Consider the following 15,967-nt stretch of genomic DNA (forward strand, 5'->3'; position numbering starts at 1 on the left):
AAAGCAAATCACAACAAGGTAACTCAAATTTAAAAATTACCATTTCTGCTGCTCCACCTGGTCGCATCCCTGTGACAACAACCTTTAAAGGCATGGCTTGGATTTCCAAATCCAGGCCGAATGACTCGTGCTCATTGCGAACCAGAGTGACAACTTCAACCTGGCCCTGCCCGGCCCCGTCGGGTGCTTCACACTTCTTGCTGTGAGGGAGCATCCTCGCAACAGGCTTGTTGTATGAGCTGTGCTCCTCTGCCCTGTGTCTCTGCAGGCTTCGGCATTCTGTGCTCATCATGCTTTTCACTCTTGTGACTGCTCTGTGCTCAAGTTTTGGTGACCTCTTAGATTCAAGTTGTGCTTCCCGAAGCTCCCTCAAACTCAGGCTGCCAAGACGAACTTCAGGCACACTTGAGTAATCGAATGCTATGATGGGGAAGAAAGGAGATTCAATCTGCTCCAGTGTGCTGTCTGCAGACTCCACTGAGTTGCTGAAGGCAGGGGAAGATGTCTCCATGCCACTGTATCTGGATGACTCACTGTCCTGGCTCTCCTCATCTATTTCTACAGACGAGGTTGTAATGACAATGCCAGCATCCTCTTGGCTTTTGGCCCTCTGGCTTCTGTGCAAGTGGGAACTTTCGTCGTCATCGCTGCCATCCCCATCATAGAAAACAACCCTCCTCTGTCGGTGAAAGGGGCTGCGGGCAGATTTGGGGCTGTCACTGAGGATGCCGGGTCGGACAGATTCCACATGCTTGTTGTGATGGCCAGGCAGTCTTCCACTAGCTGGAGGAGCCAGACCATTTGCTTTTGCCACTCCCCCATCTCTAGCAGCTAAGGGAAAAGAGAAGTTATACTTTTAATTGTACTTACTCTCTGATTTGTAATACCATGCCCCTGACCACAGCAGAATACATGTAGCTCTGTTTTCAGAGGAAGCTTAACTTCTCTTCATAAAGCAAAAAGCAGGTTTTTCATGTCCTCATGCTAAGTACAGGACCAGTTGTAGATAGCACTACTATTTACAGGTAACTCCTGAAATCAGTTCATGGCACATCTGGTTCTATTTTCAGTTTATTTCTAAATTATGACTACAGCTCAAACAAGAAAGGCATGCAAACCCAAATGTGTATTTTATTTTAAACAACAGATTTGCTTTCATATTTTGCTTAAATCTAAGCTCAGGACTGCCTGCATTAACTTACAGAGAGTGAAAATTGCTCTTCTGAACAAAGACTGAAGCACACAACAATCAGTTTTAAACTAAAGACTAACAAACCCAAGAACTCTTTCCACATACTTCGTAGAAAGAACTGCATCTTATTTGTAGAAAGTTATTTTGTTTTGCTTTGTTTGGCAGCTACTAAGAAATGCAAAAATGCTTTTAAACATTAAATATTTTCCAGAGAAAAATAAGCTCTAGACAAAGAAATCACTTGAGAAGCACATGAAAGGGAGAACAAATGCAATATCCTTTGAATCTTAGATCAGGTGCATGTCGATAAGGACACGTAAGAATCTTTAAGTCAATTACTATGGGGAGAAAGACACACACGCAAAATATTTGATGCCAAACTGCACATTTGTTTTTACACTGCTGTGACATTTCAAAATTGTGGTTTTGAGAGAGCTATGAACACTTTCATTTAAACATAATAAATCAGATAATCATCAGCCACTTAAAAAAAAAAAAAACCTGCAGTGCTGTCAATCTAGTTTCAGTCAAACCAATAAAATAAAGTAATTTTCACATAATCAGAGCAGCAATTTGAACAAAATGCCATGCAAACGGGCATTTATGTGTGTTGTTGTAAAGTCCTTCTATTTCCCAGAATTTTGTATGATCAGCACTGGCCTGCACTATAGTGCCCAGCAATTCATACCACCACAAGGATCACCACTGCTCTCTTGTAAAGCACCCAGTGCTGAGTGACTCTCCCCTCATTAGCCAATAGATCAGACATGTTTCCAGCACTTACTCAGGTTGCCATCATCCAACAAACTGTTTCTGTTCTTCTGACGGAGCTGCTCTTCATCGCAGGGGCCAGTTACTCCATCAGAAATTGGGAGATGGCTCGTACTGTCGTGCGAGAAGTACTGGGAGAGCTCTGCCTCGGAGCTGACAGATCCCTGCTGGAAAGAAGGGAGCCTGGTGACCAGCCATCATCAATGCCTAAAGCCCCCTCTTGCACGTGAGCACCACAAACTCCACTCTCATTGCTGTGTCAATAAAGGAAACTGGAAGCCAATTTTTAAAACAGAAGACTTGACAGTATATTGAGAGCCAAACTGTCAAAGTTAGGTGGCGGAAATGCTGCGCATCATTTTTAGACAGTATAATAAGTAAAAAAGGATTCAAAATCCCACTACTTTGCAGGTGTGGTTCAATGCAGAAACAAGGGATGAAACCATTCACTTTTGTAGTTCCCTTTAAGCACATTCTACACTGGGAGAAGAGAAGGGAAGGGTTTGTACCTCTGGACACAGTGTCTGTGGTTTCCTTGGCCTTCCCAGGAAAAACACACTTTTCCACTGCAATAGACACACTAAGTTCTCAGCCTTCTGCCCACAGGCTCAAGTCTCTCCTGCTAACTTCATCTCTGTGTCCCACAGAGCAGGGGTGCCTTTGGGGTGGTAGGAGGTGGGAGTCCACAGTCTTATCTGCCATGCTCTGCATATCACCCCCAAAGGCTACAGTCACACAGACAAACAGCAGCTTGCTGCTGTCCCAGTCTGAATGTGTGATGCAAGAAACAAACACTCTTAAGTGACAGGGAAGTAGCATACAGGTTTGGGTTTGAACCCCTTGACCAAGTAAGAGCTTCAGTAAAAGCTGAATTTGAGGCAGACACTGTTTTCATTGCACCTAATCCTTTTACCCGGCTTGCTGGCTCCAGGAAGCGTTTCATAGTCCAGCTGAGGGGAGATGACGTCTCTCCTTGCTTGGCCTTCACACTAGGAGATGGACTCTTTTGTACAGCTCCTGTTAAACACAGATTAGTTAGATGCCAAAAATTAAAGTTGTGGTCCATATTTCCAAAAAAGTTTCTCATTCACCTTCTGAGCTGTGTTTAATCCCATTTACTTATTATGTGAATTGCTTTCCTAAGGTGAGATTTATTAACCCTTTCACATCCTCTCCCTCAGATCAGACGGAATGTTATCCCAGAGACATCTTACACCAGCCAGGCCCAGCACAGTGCCATGAAAAAAGAGATGAGTGGGAGATGGTCTTCCTCATCTGTTGGGGTATCTCCTGAGGGGCAACCTCAAAAGACAAATTAGCAGCCACTGCCAAGGTCAACTTCAAAATAGGTCTTAGCTGACACACATATAAAGGTGATAATTACAAATCTAACATTTCTGTCTGAACATCACCTTTACTGGCCACTCCGCCATTGCCAAGAGTTTGCTTTGATCTGTCATATTTTAGAAAGTGCTAAGTTCGGAGTTCAAACACATCACAGAGATGCCAGAGCACACATATGGACATGACTTTAAAGATTTAAATGGAGTTAAAACATATAGTCCAGTATGCAACACCTGGACTTTTTCAAATGGTCACAACAATACTTTGGGGGGGGAGGGGTTGCTGTTGACATGGGCAGGTGTACACAGATGGAGTAGATTCCTCCTGTCCTTTCCCTACTGGGATGTTGTGCTTCCCATTCATTTTGAAAAAAGGACAGAGCAACCACCTCTTGGCAACCCTACTTTCAGATCCTGGGAGCCTAGTGAAACAAAGGCAGTAACATGAGCCACCTGAACTGGATGTTTGAGCTAAAATTTCTGCAACGGACAGAGTGATGACACTCCCTACACTGTTTTGCTGCTTTGAGGGCTCTCAAAATATTGACGCTGGGGAACTTCAGCACAGGCTCTTAAACGTTCCCGCATCTGAAAAAGGACAAACACTAGAAGAGAACGTGTTGCTACCTGTGACGTGAGAGGAGCTGGCGTCCTTGCTCTCTCGGTGGGTAGTACGTGCAATTGCTTCATCCATCTCCTGCTCCGAAACCTGAAGTTAAGTGGAAGATAAAGCTCAAACTGAGTATGTAAAACGATGAAAGTCTTACCACTTAGTACAAGTACATGATTCACTTGATATATGCCACCACTTTCAAAGACGCAATGAAGAAGCCCGAGTTGAGAGCTCCTAAGCCCTCATCCCCTGACTCAGACTCCCTCCATGCCACTTTCCTCCAGAAACAAGCCTGCCAGCTACATGAAGACTGCATCCAAGTGCCACACCATATAAACAAATAAAACAGCACCAGACTTAAAGAAATCAAATTAAGTCATTACAGCACAATTTTAACTCAATTAAGTGCTGTACATTGATTTATTGAAAAAATATTACTTTAAAATAGGCAAAGACTGCTTTGCACAAGCATACATCAGAAACTTAAGCTATTCTACATTTAACCTACAGGAAGAATACCAGACTTCCCATAATATCAGCTGTCTTTTTAATTTTCATTTCTCCTTGCTTCTAAATAAAACCCTAAATCAGTAATTGATAAATAATGTTTCTCTGGTTCAGGAATAAATACTGGTTTACCATATTTGCTAATCTAGGCCTTAATTACTGGCATACACTTAATTCTTATTACTGGAAAACATATAATTTTATAACAGGAACAACTAGTCTGCAGGAATATATACTTAAGAACAGACAGCAAATTAATTCTGTCAAAAATAATTTCTATGCACATTGTTTTACATGAATTACAATTCAGCATAAATAGAGACTAGAAACTTGAATCTTCCTGAACCATGAAGATCTGAAAGATTCTGAAGCAAACTCAGCAGTTTAAACATAGTGTAAATGCCATATTCACTCAGAAAAACAAGAAGAAAGAAAATTTTGTGGTATTTCTCTTGGAAGTACATGAAAACAATGCAGTGAAACATATTCAGCAACAAAATGTACTGTGGACCTTTTGTGTTATAAAATAAGACATTAAGTATAAAAATGTCCGAGAAAAACATGAACATTTGTAAAAACACATCTCTGTTTCCAACTCATGGTATGACCTTACAGCAAACCAAAAGCCCCTGGGCTCCTGGGGCACAGGAAGTTCCTACAGGACACAGACCAAGTCCTGAGACTATGATCCAGGGCCTTGACACAAACCTTTTGGTACAACATGTCCCAGGAGTAAAACCAGGTCCTGAGTACACTGCAATATTTGTTGAAAGTTAACCAAAAATCCATGCTTCTGCAAGCTCTGCCAGTTATGATTTTTAGCATCCTGTATCTCAGACAGTTGAAACTGGAAAGAAACAAGCTAATTTCTAATTCTAATCTGCAGGCTGAGGTATTATTAAGAGCTGTTAAAATAAAATAAAATTTAATAAAATAATTGACATATCTATAGATACCCCCAGTGCTTTCAGAAAATAGGTGACAGTAATACAAAAATAAATATGGGTCCCCATATGGACACTTATCCAGAGATCCAGCTATGAGGGATTATGGATTCAATACTGCCTGGAGGAAAAAATGCTCTAGGGTCTCTCCAGCTCAACTTTTCATAGCATTTCTTGGCAAAGGATTTGTTGTCATCTTAAATATCACTTATGGAAAACTGTAATAGGAGCCATTTAATAGTTTCCCTCTGTTACTGAGTAATAGCAGGCAATTAGCTTAACTCAGTTCATCCTTTCAGCAGATACCAGGTTAAGTCCCTCATCAGCTTTCAAGACCCCACCACAGCAAGATGAAGGATGGAGGAGAAAGGGCAGGCTCTGCTCCATGGAGTTTTTATTTCATGCTACTTAGAGATTCTCCACAAAGTCTGTATGCCTGAATAATGCAATGACATTGAACCATCGAGTTTGGTTTAGCACAGCACACGGACTCACTTGAAATACTGTTATCTTGGGCTATAAGCCCAATTCTTACGCATTCCGTGCTTACCTTTCACTAACAGAACCACAGCCTCTTTCTTTTGAGCAGCACAAGGCCTTGCAGTAATGATAACAAACTCTGGGCAATAGACCCCTATTTGTTGATTGTTCATATATATGATTAAGCAGAAAACACACAATTAATTATAAAATAAGAAACCCAAGTTCTCCTAGATACGGCTTTATTAAGGCCTCCATTTACACTTATGGGTTCAAAAGTCAGAGCTCTCTGGACCCACTAATGCAAATATTTTTACAGCTTCATTCCTGTTTAAACAGGAAGGTTTCATAGACTCATGAAATTCTTTGAAATATTGAAATAAAAGAAGCTGTTATTCCCTATAGCTTGGCTAAAAGGCTTTCATCTTCTATCATCAATTTTTAAAAAATGCTTGAAAACACTTACTTTGTAAACACAGCCTTATTTCCAAATTGACCTTGCACAGATTCCACAGTAGCAGTACACTCCAAATTCTCACGTTTTAATTCCTGAAGGAAAGCTTTGATCTTTGGACAGATTTTACTTGATCAATTCACTCTGTTGATATTTATATTCCTGGCCCTAAACAATATTCTACTCAAAGACAAACTAACTGCAAAGTAACTTTTAGGAGGAAGAGTTCTTGTGCCATATTTGCACTGCTACTTGATCCAAGTACCGAGAAAGATGGGAACACTTCACTCAAGCAGTTCCAGGAAAATTGCATTTGATCACTGGGTGACTAAGTAAAAAGCAGCAGGAACAGTCCAGCATTGCTACAACTTACAAAACTGGGAAGCATCATTAAAATCCTGACATCTTGCACACACACGTCTTAGAGAGAAAAATCCAATATTCTTCATTTGCTGCTTTCCCAACAGCAGGACTCAGAATACAGCTTCAAATGAAAGCAACCCAGATACACTAATTGCTTTTCTCCTCACCTTTGGGTTAGGATGACGACTAATGATTAGGCTGACCGGACCTGGTCCACATTCACTCAGGATTGCGTAGGCTTCGCTTAACGCGGCGTGACGCAGACTCACAGAATCTGCCTCCAGGATCTGGTCACCCCGACTGCAGAGAGACACGGAGCCGGTTAATCACAACCACCTTTCACGCAAAAACTTGTACTTTAAACCGATGGCCAAGCTTTCTCAAAGATACGAGTGTCTGGAAAAGATGTGACTTGCAAAGAAGCCAGTCTTGCTCCTGCTCCCAGTGGTGCAGGAGTGAATGCTTTAAGTCCTATTGACTTCATGAGGGAGGCTCCCTTCTGCACTTACCATCAGTGCTAAAAACTCTTATTAAATCAACTGAGAAAACTGGCTGCATTTGGACCAGGGTGAAACTTCAGTTCCACTTCTGCATTCAGATAGTTGTTGAACACAGAAGAGGAAATATGAGATTCAGATGGGCTGTTCCTTTGCATCCTAGTGAATTATTTAACACAAACACTGATAAGAAATTCATGATTTAGATATGAGATTATTAAAAGACTCCAGGAAAAAATTGAGCTTGATAAGCCTGTATCTGCTAAAAATTAACATATAGAACCCATTGAAATGAAAGAAAAAAAAAAGGCACAAAAATCTCCTGAAGGAAAGCACAATATGTGATTTTACAAGGGCAAGTAGTGATAGGACAAGGGGGAATGGCTTTAAACTGAAAGGGGGCAGGAGTAGATGAGACATTAGGAAGAAGTTCTTTACTGTGAGGGTGGCGAGGCACTGGAACAGGTTGCCCAGAGAAGCTGTGGATGCCCCATCCCTGAAAGTGTTCAAGCCAGGTTGGATGGAGCTTTGACAAACCTGGTCTAGTGGAAAATTCCCTGCCCATGGCAGAGGGTTTGCAATGAGATGATCTTTAAGATCCCTTCCAACCCAAACACTTCATGATTCTGTGATTGTTTAGTTTTGTTTTCCCAGTTTCTTAACTTTTGCTTATGGTGCTCAGACATCTGGAGCTATTCAAAAGAAAATATCATCAACTAAGGATATCATTAAAGCAATCTCCACAATTGCTAAAGCATTTGCTTTGAACAGACACTCTCAAATAATCTACTACTGCTGATTTATGATGGGCTACTTGTGACAATGAAATTGTGTTTGCACTGTGAATACACACACTAAAGGCAAAATGGCAACTGCACATGGCAGCCTTTGGTAACCTGCACTTCTGGTACCGGCTCAGGAAAGCAAAGGGTGACCTATCAGTTGTGCAGTTGCGCTGCTGCACTGCCCATCCTTCAGACTTACACAGCTATTAGAAAGTACACAAATGGAGTCACACAACCACATGACTGAGAGGGGGAGCTCAGATATAGAGGAGCTGGATTCAAACCTCTCCTGGCATTGCCAAGCCAGTATTTGATTAACAAAGCTTTCCAAAAATCAAAACCATCCTGTAAGTTTTGGTTTATGGAGCCATAAATCGCTGATGGGACAACAGAAGCAACGTCTCAGAGAAGCAAGCCAGAAATCTGGGAAGCACGCCTGGATATAATCAATCACGTAAACCTAATAAGCAATACAGCTGTTACATACAGACTTAACCAGCACTGCAATCTTTTCCAAAGAGGCTTACAAGTAAGCAAGTTACCATTAAATACTGTTTCCTATAGACATTTCTATACAGTAGAAACTTTCGAGGGTTTTGGCAGCAATGCCACCATAAAATTATCTTCTTCCCTTTCTCCAAGAAATTGAATTGCTCTATTACAGTTTTCCTGATGAGCAAGGAAACAGAAAACACTCTCTAGTCATGTGAAAGCAAGGGATTTTCTCAGTCTCCCTGTACCAGTGCTCACACCACACATTCAGTGTGGATCACACAGTCCCAGCGCGTCTTCAGCACAACCTCCCCTCTGGAACGATGCTCTCAGTACCCAACAGCATTTATGTAGGAACACAGAAAGGTGGAAGATTTCCTCCAATGGTTTTCAAAAATAAAGCCTTCAGGAGAGGAACAGCAAATAAGGCTCTATCACTTATCCAGTGTAAAGCACAAGGGAACCCTAGGAATGACTGCTTCTCTTTTATGGTTCCTTAAAGACATACAAACTCCAGGACAGAGTAAATGAGTGGGGCAGGTCAGCCTGCAGCAGCCCTGCCAGACTGACAGTAAGGGCAGAAAAGTGCTTCTGTAGCCACGGGCGCAGGCAGCTGCAAGAACATCTCCCCCACCTCTTTTTAAGTGAGTTTCAGGTGACTGAGCTTTTAGCAAAGCTCTGCAAATTTCCTCCCAGTCTGGGGTCTCTAGCTGTAACTCTCAGAAAAACACATGAGGCTGCACTTCTTGCTGCCCCCCTTTCTCAAAGGGTGCTATTAGGCTCAGCTTTCTGTATAGAGAATTTAAAAAAAAAACAAAACCAAACCAAACCCAAACCTTAATAATCAAGCTGCTTCCAGCACACAGAATAATGTTTCCTGGGTATTTAATATCGCTTTGGAATGCCTTTATTCAAATGTTTTCTTTTTGGTGAACTCTTAAGTATAAATTTCCTCCCTGCTACATCAACCAATTGGTGAAAACAAAGTCTCAATCGATTTTATTGTAAAATCACTCTAGCATGTTTCTGCTTTAACTAACCTTAATCTGCCATCCATTTTAGCCACTGATCCTGGGGCCAGACTGTGAATGTATATTCCGGGAGAACTGTTTTCCAGTGTGAGGCAACAGGCACCAATGCCAAGCCCAACCCCTGGCTCTGTGAAAAAGAAGTACAAAGAAATGTGGCAGATTGCAATCACACAGGACACACAAGTGTTTGTGTTCCCACATCCCATCTGAGATCAGGACTCATGTATTGTTTCAGGGCTGGCCTTAGGTGCAGTCAGTCAGGAAGCCAAGACCGATAAGTGGAAATCAGGATTGAAAATAGCTGATCCTGACTGTTTTCTGAGATCCATCACTCTCAGAAAATACTCTGTGTGCCGTGGGAACCTCCTGGAAAAGTTGCACAAGGTCTGATCTGGTCCAAGGCACAAAGGAGTAGGGGCAGCAATCCAATAAAGATGTCACTTAAAATTATTGCAGAAAACACGAGCACAGAAGACACTGCCAAATGTATTGCTCTCTTTTGTTAAATATCTGCATGGTATTCCTCAGCAAACAGGCACAAAGGAAAGTGAGGCATTATCTCTGTTTCAGTGATCACCTCTGTCCACTTTCACCTTTGCCTTCTTTCAGGTAACAACATCCTGAAAGTAGGAATTGCTGTACATATTACATTCTCTCTCCAAATTTTGAATCCAACCCTTAAAATCACCGTATTTTAAGTCTTAAAAATAGGTATGTTTGTTCCAGCATATCTAGCATGTGCTTTAAGTTTATCATGAGCAATTAGTGATAATGAGAGCAACCCTCAATGAGAAGTTCAAACAGGTCACCTGGGAACTTTTCAACACTGTGCAGCTTTGTCTTCCCTGGAGCTGCCCCTTAGCAAAAGGGCACAGACCCTTGGGATGATGGCCATCTGAGATGATTCACATTTGTCTGGTATCTCACAGCCTCCCCGTTTCAGCAGCATGGACACTGACTGCTACCTGTAAGAGCCTGCTGGCTCTGGAGCAGCAAAATGTGGAAAGGGGAACTCCTCAGAAGCTTTTGCATTAGAGGATATTTTTCTCCCACGTCCTGTGGTTCAAGATCAGATGAACACAGGCAGGTGACCTGGATATAAGAGTCTCTAGTCTACTCCCAAAAACTCCCCTAACAAGCAAGGATTTTTTCTCGAAGACCATTTCAATGGACCCTGACCTTTATTGAGTGTCACATCCATGACGATCCTGTCCTTTGGGCCAGGTCCTTTGCGGCTGGAGGAGGAACCATCCGCCTCATCGAGGCCAGGGACTGGGATGCCCCCGCTGGCACTGGAGCTGGGGGAACTGGAGCGACTCAGCAAGGTGGGAGTCACGCAGGGCGTGAGGCTTGGGCTGCGCAGCCGCGTGCGCACCGTCAGGGTCACCACACCTTTCTTGAGTTGCTGCAGAGACAGCAGAGAATCCCAGTAAAGTGACACAATACACCATTTGCCAGTAAACTTGCCTACAGTAATTTGTGGCAGCAAAAGAATATAAAGCTGATGGCACGAGATGCCAATGAATGAAGAGGAGCACGGATCTCTCCTGCACTACATCCATGTTACCTTAAACCTCTGAATGGCCTCCTGATGGGTCAGTCCTTGTAGAGACTCTCCATTAACTTCTAGGATTTCATCCCCTGGTAATTAGATACAAAAAATGAAGTCATCAATATAAGACTGTAAAGATTTAAAACATCTTTCCTGTACATTAAGTGATCCGCTACCATGAGGGTTCCAACTAACTGCTCAGTAAAAAACCTTTTACTGTTCTCAGTTTATTTGCACTTGTACTAATGCCTCTACAAGTTAATAATGATGAATTAGCAGAGTAAAGACTGTTCTCCACCAGAGATCCTTAAATTGGTGTTCTCATACCAACAAACAAGCTGAAAACACTATGGATTTTAACTAAAGTCTGAAAATAGATTATTATGACATGAAGTCCAGTGGGACTATAAAACTGCCTTTCTTTCGTAAGCAATAACAGAAGAAATGAGAAACTAAGTGAAACACTACAGCACATCACTTCAAAGCCAGGTCAGAGAAAACTAACCTTGCATCCACATGCAGAAAGCAAATGTGTTCTCTTACTAAATGCCTGCAAACAGAGAAGCATGGAGTGCACACACTGTGATAGCACATGTCCTTCTCACCCCAAGGAACATGTCCTGTGCTGATCTACCTTCATTTTATTAAAAGAAGGGTCAGCATGATCCAGACCCATTTTCTGCAATTTTACTTGCATCTGTGCAGAATTAGATGGGGCAATATCATCAGATAAGTCTACCCCTCCTCTCCTTCCGTAGCCTCAGTAAAAAAAAAAAAAAAAGAAGAAAGGAGAGTATGCAAGCTATGAATAGCCTGCAAAGGCTTGTTGGGTTTATGGGACAGCTGCTATTTACTGGCTTCCCACAGCAAGTGCACAACCTATGATGCAGTGATGCAAGCTTCCCTCTGGCAGCAAGTGTGAGAGTTAGCACCAAAAGCAGCCTCAAATACAACAAGTGTGATAAGAGGTAAAGAGAGGAATGATGATATGAGAAGTAACACAAGAGCAGCTTGAGAGAAGCAAAGTAACACAACCCCTGCAGAAGAGTTGTAAATCACCGCTCTGAACTCATGGTCACTTTGTATTTTCAACAGTGTGTAAGAGTCTGTCTGCCACAGTACTCAGACCAGGGTGTAACACACACAGAGCAGGCTACACATCCAGCTCAGAGACCAAGACTGGAAAAGCACTAATAAAATCAGGATATATCTGCTTCTCTAACCAGCTGAGTGATCTTACTACCAATACCATCCTTCCTCTTCTCTTTCTCTGGTTAGAACTCTTACTTGTTGATTCTTGCCAAAATCATACCAAGAGGCCCAGAGAGCATAAGGGCCCAAAAGAGCCCCTCCCAAACATGTCTCTCAATATAAGCCCTTCTCAGACCAGCATCTTTAAGCCATCTATATATGTTTTCCTGTCAATCACCCTTTCCAACTGAAAAATTGCAGCTTATGGTTTGGACAAATAAAGTTCATGGAAGAGGAAGGGGAAAAAACCAACCACCACTATGCTGTAGTTTCCCCTTCTCAATATGCAATATAATCAAGTTAATTGCTATTAATGATCTTCCACAGGATGAACAAGTAGGGTGTGTTACATCCTCCACAGCCTCTTGCTGATGGCAAGGTGCCTAAATAAAGCCGTACTTGAATTTTCCTGCTGGATGGAAGTAATATCCCACTGTGGTCCTTGCTGTGTGGTTGGATTCTCTCTGCCATACCTTCTTTAAGCCTTCCATCAGCTGCTGCTGCTCCGTTTGGGAATATAGTCTTCACAAAAATTCCCATGCGTCCACGAGCAGAATCCTGACCTCCCACAATGCTGAATCCAAGACCCTACAGAAAAGGCAGGAGAAGACACACAGTTGGTGCATTATTCTATTATTCTATTCTTACCTGTGTAAGAAAGACTGCTGGTAACATACAAGACAAATGAAAGATGAAAATCCAAAATCATCTGATGAACTGTACCACCATCTGACTCTCTCCTTGCATTTCCTAATTTCTTTCACTCTAATATCAACACACTTATCAGCCCAAAATGTAGCAGCAGGCACCTTAAGCCTGCATTTCACCCTAAGCTGAAATCGCAAAAATTGTACTTCGAGATTACTCTGGGTTTTTTAAAAACACTAGGTCAATGGCTTTTATGTTAATTCCACTCTCATTTTATAAACAGTAACACACTGCTTTTAAACTGACAGACAGTAGATTCGCACCCCTGAGATCTATATCCAAGATTAACTGTAGATTTCTCTTATATCACAGATCCTACATTTCCTCAGGAAGAAGAAGAGCTTAAGAACATGACATAAGGTCAGTGCTGCAATGTCAGGAATGTAGTTGAAAGGGGAATGGCAAGGGGGGGCTGCCATTCACATGTACATTTGTAATTATTCTGGAGACATGTATCATGTTGTATTTAAATAAATCTAGATCAATAGATTCCCCAGGGCTCCATCCATTAGATCTTACCCCTGCACTGCCCCTGTTGGTATGGGACTATCTTCAAAGCTGATCAGGGAACAGACGAGCACAGCAGAATGAACCTCTCCCCCTTCTGCTGAGTTATTTCCCAGACAAATCACTTTCTTGATTTACTCCCCCTCCCCATATTTCCCCTCTTGTCCCTGCTGTACAGGCATTTTACAGAATAAAGGGAAAAGCCACTGACTGGGTGGACAAGGGAAGTGGAAAACTGTTGTTCTTTAGTAATATGAAGCTATGGACATTATTAGTGCCTTGGGCAGTGCTCTCCAGCTGAGGGATACTGCCAGGGCAAGCACTGTGTCGACAACCCAATACAACCACCAGTTCTTTTGTTTTATTCCGTGAATATAAAGCAGACCACGACAGTTTGTAAGTTAGTAATTTGGTAAGACCTTACTGATTTCTAGAAAGGAAGCACCTTAGGTGTGCAGCAAAAACAACTAACTGTTCCCTGTGCAATTATCAACTGCAAAGCAACCTACAGAAAGCAGGAGGCTTCTGCCACTCCCCCACCCAGACAGAGCAGTTTTCCCCACAGCTCTGTGGGATGTGTTGGTAGAAATATGTCTGCAAAGTACAGCGGCTCCTGTATTTGCCCACCTTCCCAGAGAAGTGCTGCCACTGCATAGCAGAGAATCACCTCTTGCAGATCTACCTACAGATGAAGAACTGGAGGTAAACATGTGGCTCCCAGCCACCGACACCGCAATTCTGCGGAAAAACTTTTCGAGTCCCAAATCTGCACAGAGATAATAAATCAATGCTACTGCACAAACTGTACACAGTGCAATCCCTAAATAACAGCGGCGATCACCCAAAAGGTGGGTGGAAGGCACCCACAATGGCAGCTGTTTTACATGGTTCATGATCACTAGAGTCTGCATGCTTCCAGCTGCTTCTAAAACCTTGGAGCTAACTGCAGAAAGATAGGAGAGGGTGGCTCACCCCACAGGAATTAATAATCTCATTTGATGAGAAAAAGAGAGTCAAAAAATAGGTACATGAAAAATTAAGAAATATTTGCTTGGAAATATTATAAGAGTTGAAGCTCCTAAACCAAGGGAAGTTAAAACAACTGTCAGTCTACCCAAAGAAATCACTATTTCTAACTCTTTGCTCAGTGTAGAGCACAACAAGAAATTTGTTTTGCATTTGAGCTTGAAAGTCAAAACAAGTCTTCTGTAGTCCAAAACATATCCATCTGATGACTTTAAAGAGTATTTAATGAAAAGACATGCATATTTTTAGCATATTTATATGACAGCTACAATACTAGTGTGGATTGCATTAGGGAAAACAATATACACCTAGGTTAATGCTTGTCTATTTTTCCTTAACATTCAGCCAGCTGGTATCTAGCAAGTGTGTAAACACATTACTGGGGGGAGAGAAGAGGACTTTTTGACCCAGGGAATTCAGTGCTGTCAGATAAGCAATAAACCAGGAACTTGTCTTTGGGTTTAATGCTTAATTTGCAGTAATTTTTTTTTAAAAAATACATCCAGATTCCACAGAAAGAAAATATGCTTGTTCATAAATATGCCTGTGAATAGGTACTCTTCTGTAGCTGCATCAACTTTGCACAAACATATGCATTTAAAGATCCACGATTAATATTTGGTATGTCAGTAATGACAAGATGCACCATCTCAGAATGAAAGTCACCCTGTGTCAAGTGTGTGACACGAGCGTAGTTCCCCTGTATTTTGCAGGTAACTTTGGCACTTATGCTTGAACACAGGATTTGTTCACCGTTAGTATTATTACTGGCTACCTTGAGAGCAGCTGGAAGTCCTGGGTATGGGAGACACCTCTCAAATGCCAGCTCTTGCTACACGTGAGAAACCAGCCACATGCAGAAATCCTCACCTTGCCTTGCCCTTTCATCAGGACAATGTTGGAAATGATGGATGGCTGGGTTAGTCTCCATGGAGATTCCACTTGGGCAGCACTGAAGGAACGGGTAGATTTCTTCACGATATGGTAGTCCTAACAAACATCAGCAAACAAGGGAAGTTGCTCTGATTGCTTGGCACAGATACTGGGGATGTCATACCGGGAAAATTGCATGTGTGGGGGGAGAGAGATGGAGTATCTTACAGATATATTCAGAAAAAAAAAGTTCAAGGGATGAAACTCCAGCTCACTTCAGTCAAAGTGAAACTTGCCACAGTAATTTCCCCACATTTTGCACAGTAGAATAATTTTGTAATGTACCAGTCACAATTTCAACTAAAAAGATTAAAGGTAACCTCATGATATACTCAAGTGCTTATCCAGGAAAGGGAAAAGAGAACAGAAAAGAAAAAAAGAAGAGGATAAGGAAGGAAAGGGGAAAGGTGAAGAAAAAAGAAGAGGAGAAAAGAGAGGTTAGGTTTAGAGAGGAGAGGTTCGGAGAGAGGAGAAGAGGAAGAGGAAGAGGAAGAGGAAGAGGAAGAGGAAGAGGAAGA

The 15,967-nt window shown here is 42.1% G+C and overlaps 1 protein-coding gene across 3 annotated transcripts in view; it reads right to left on the reverse strand.

Moving 5' to 3' along the window:
• Positions 1-15,967, reverse strand: part of PDZD2 (PDZ domain containing 2) — a 200,767-nt gene that overhangs the window by 22,076 nt on the left and 162,724 nt on the right. For all 3 annotated transcript variants that reach the window (XM_027634814.1, XM_027634813.1, XM_027634815.1), the window contains 10 exons: positions 15,387-15,506; positions 12,749-12,863; positions 11,040-11,113; positions 10,652-10,877; positions 9,482-9,599; positions 6,835-6,967; positions 3,934-4,015; positions 2,877-2,980; positions 1,977-2,130; positions 41-831 (listed from right to left, as the gene is read on the reverse strand). In XM_027634814.1, the coding sequence (XP_027490615.1) occupies positions 41-831; positions 1,977-2,130; positions 2,877-2,980; positions 3,934-4,015; positions 6,835-6,967; positions 9,482-9,599; positions 10,652-10,877; positions 11,040-11,113; positions 12,749-12,863; positions 15,387-15,506 (1,917 nt within the window). The remainder of the gene's footprint in view (positions 1-40; positions 832-1,976; positions 2,131-2,876; positions 2,981-3,933; positions 4,016-6,834; positions 6,968-9,481; positions 9,600-10,651; positions 10,878-11,039; positions 11,114-12,748; positions 12,864-15,386; positions 15,507-15,967) is intronic.

This window comes from Corapipo altera, unplaced genomic scaffold (genome assembly GCF_003945725.1).
Source record: "Corapipo altera isolate COAL_440 unplaced genomic scaffold, ASM394572v1 61411, whole genome shotgun sequence".
Lineage (NCBI taxonomy): Eukaryota > Metazoa > Chordata > Aves > Passeriformes > Pipridae > Corapipo > Corapipo altera.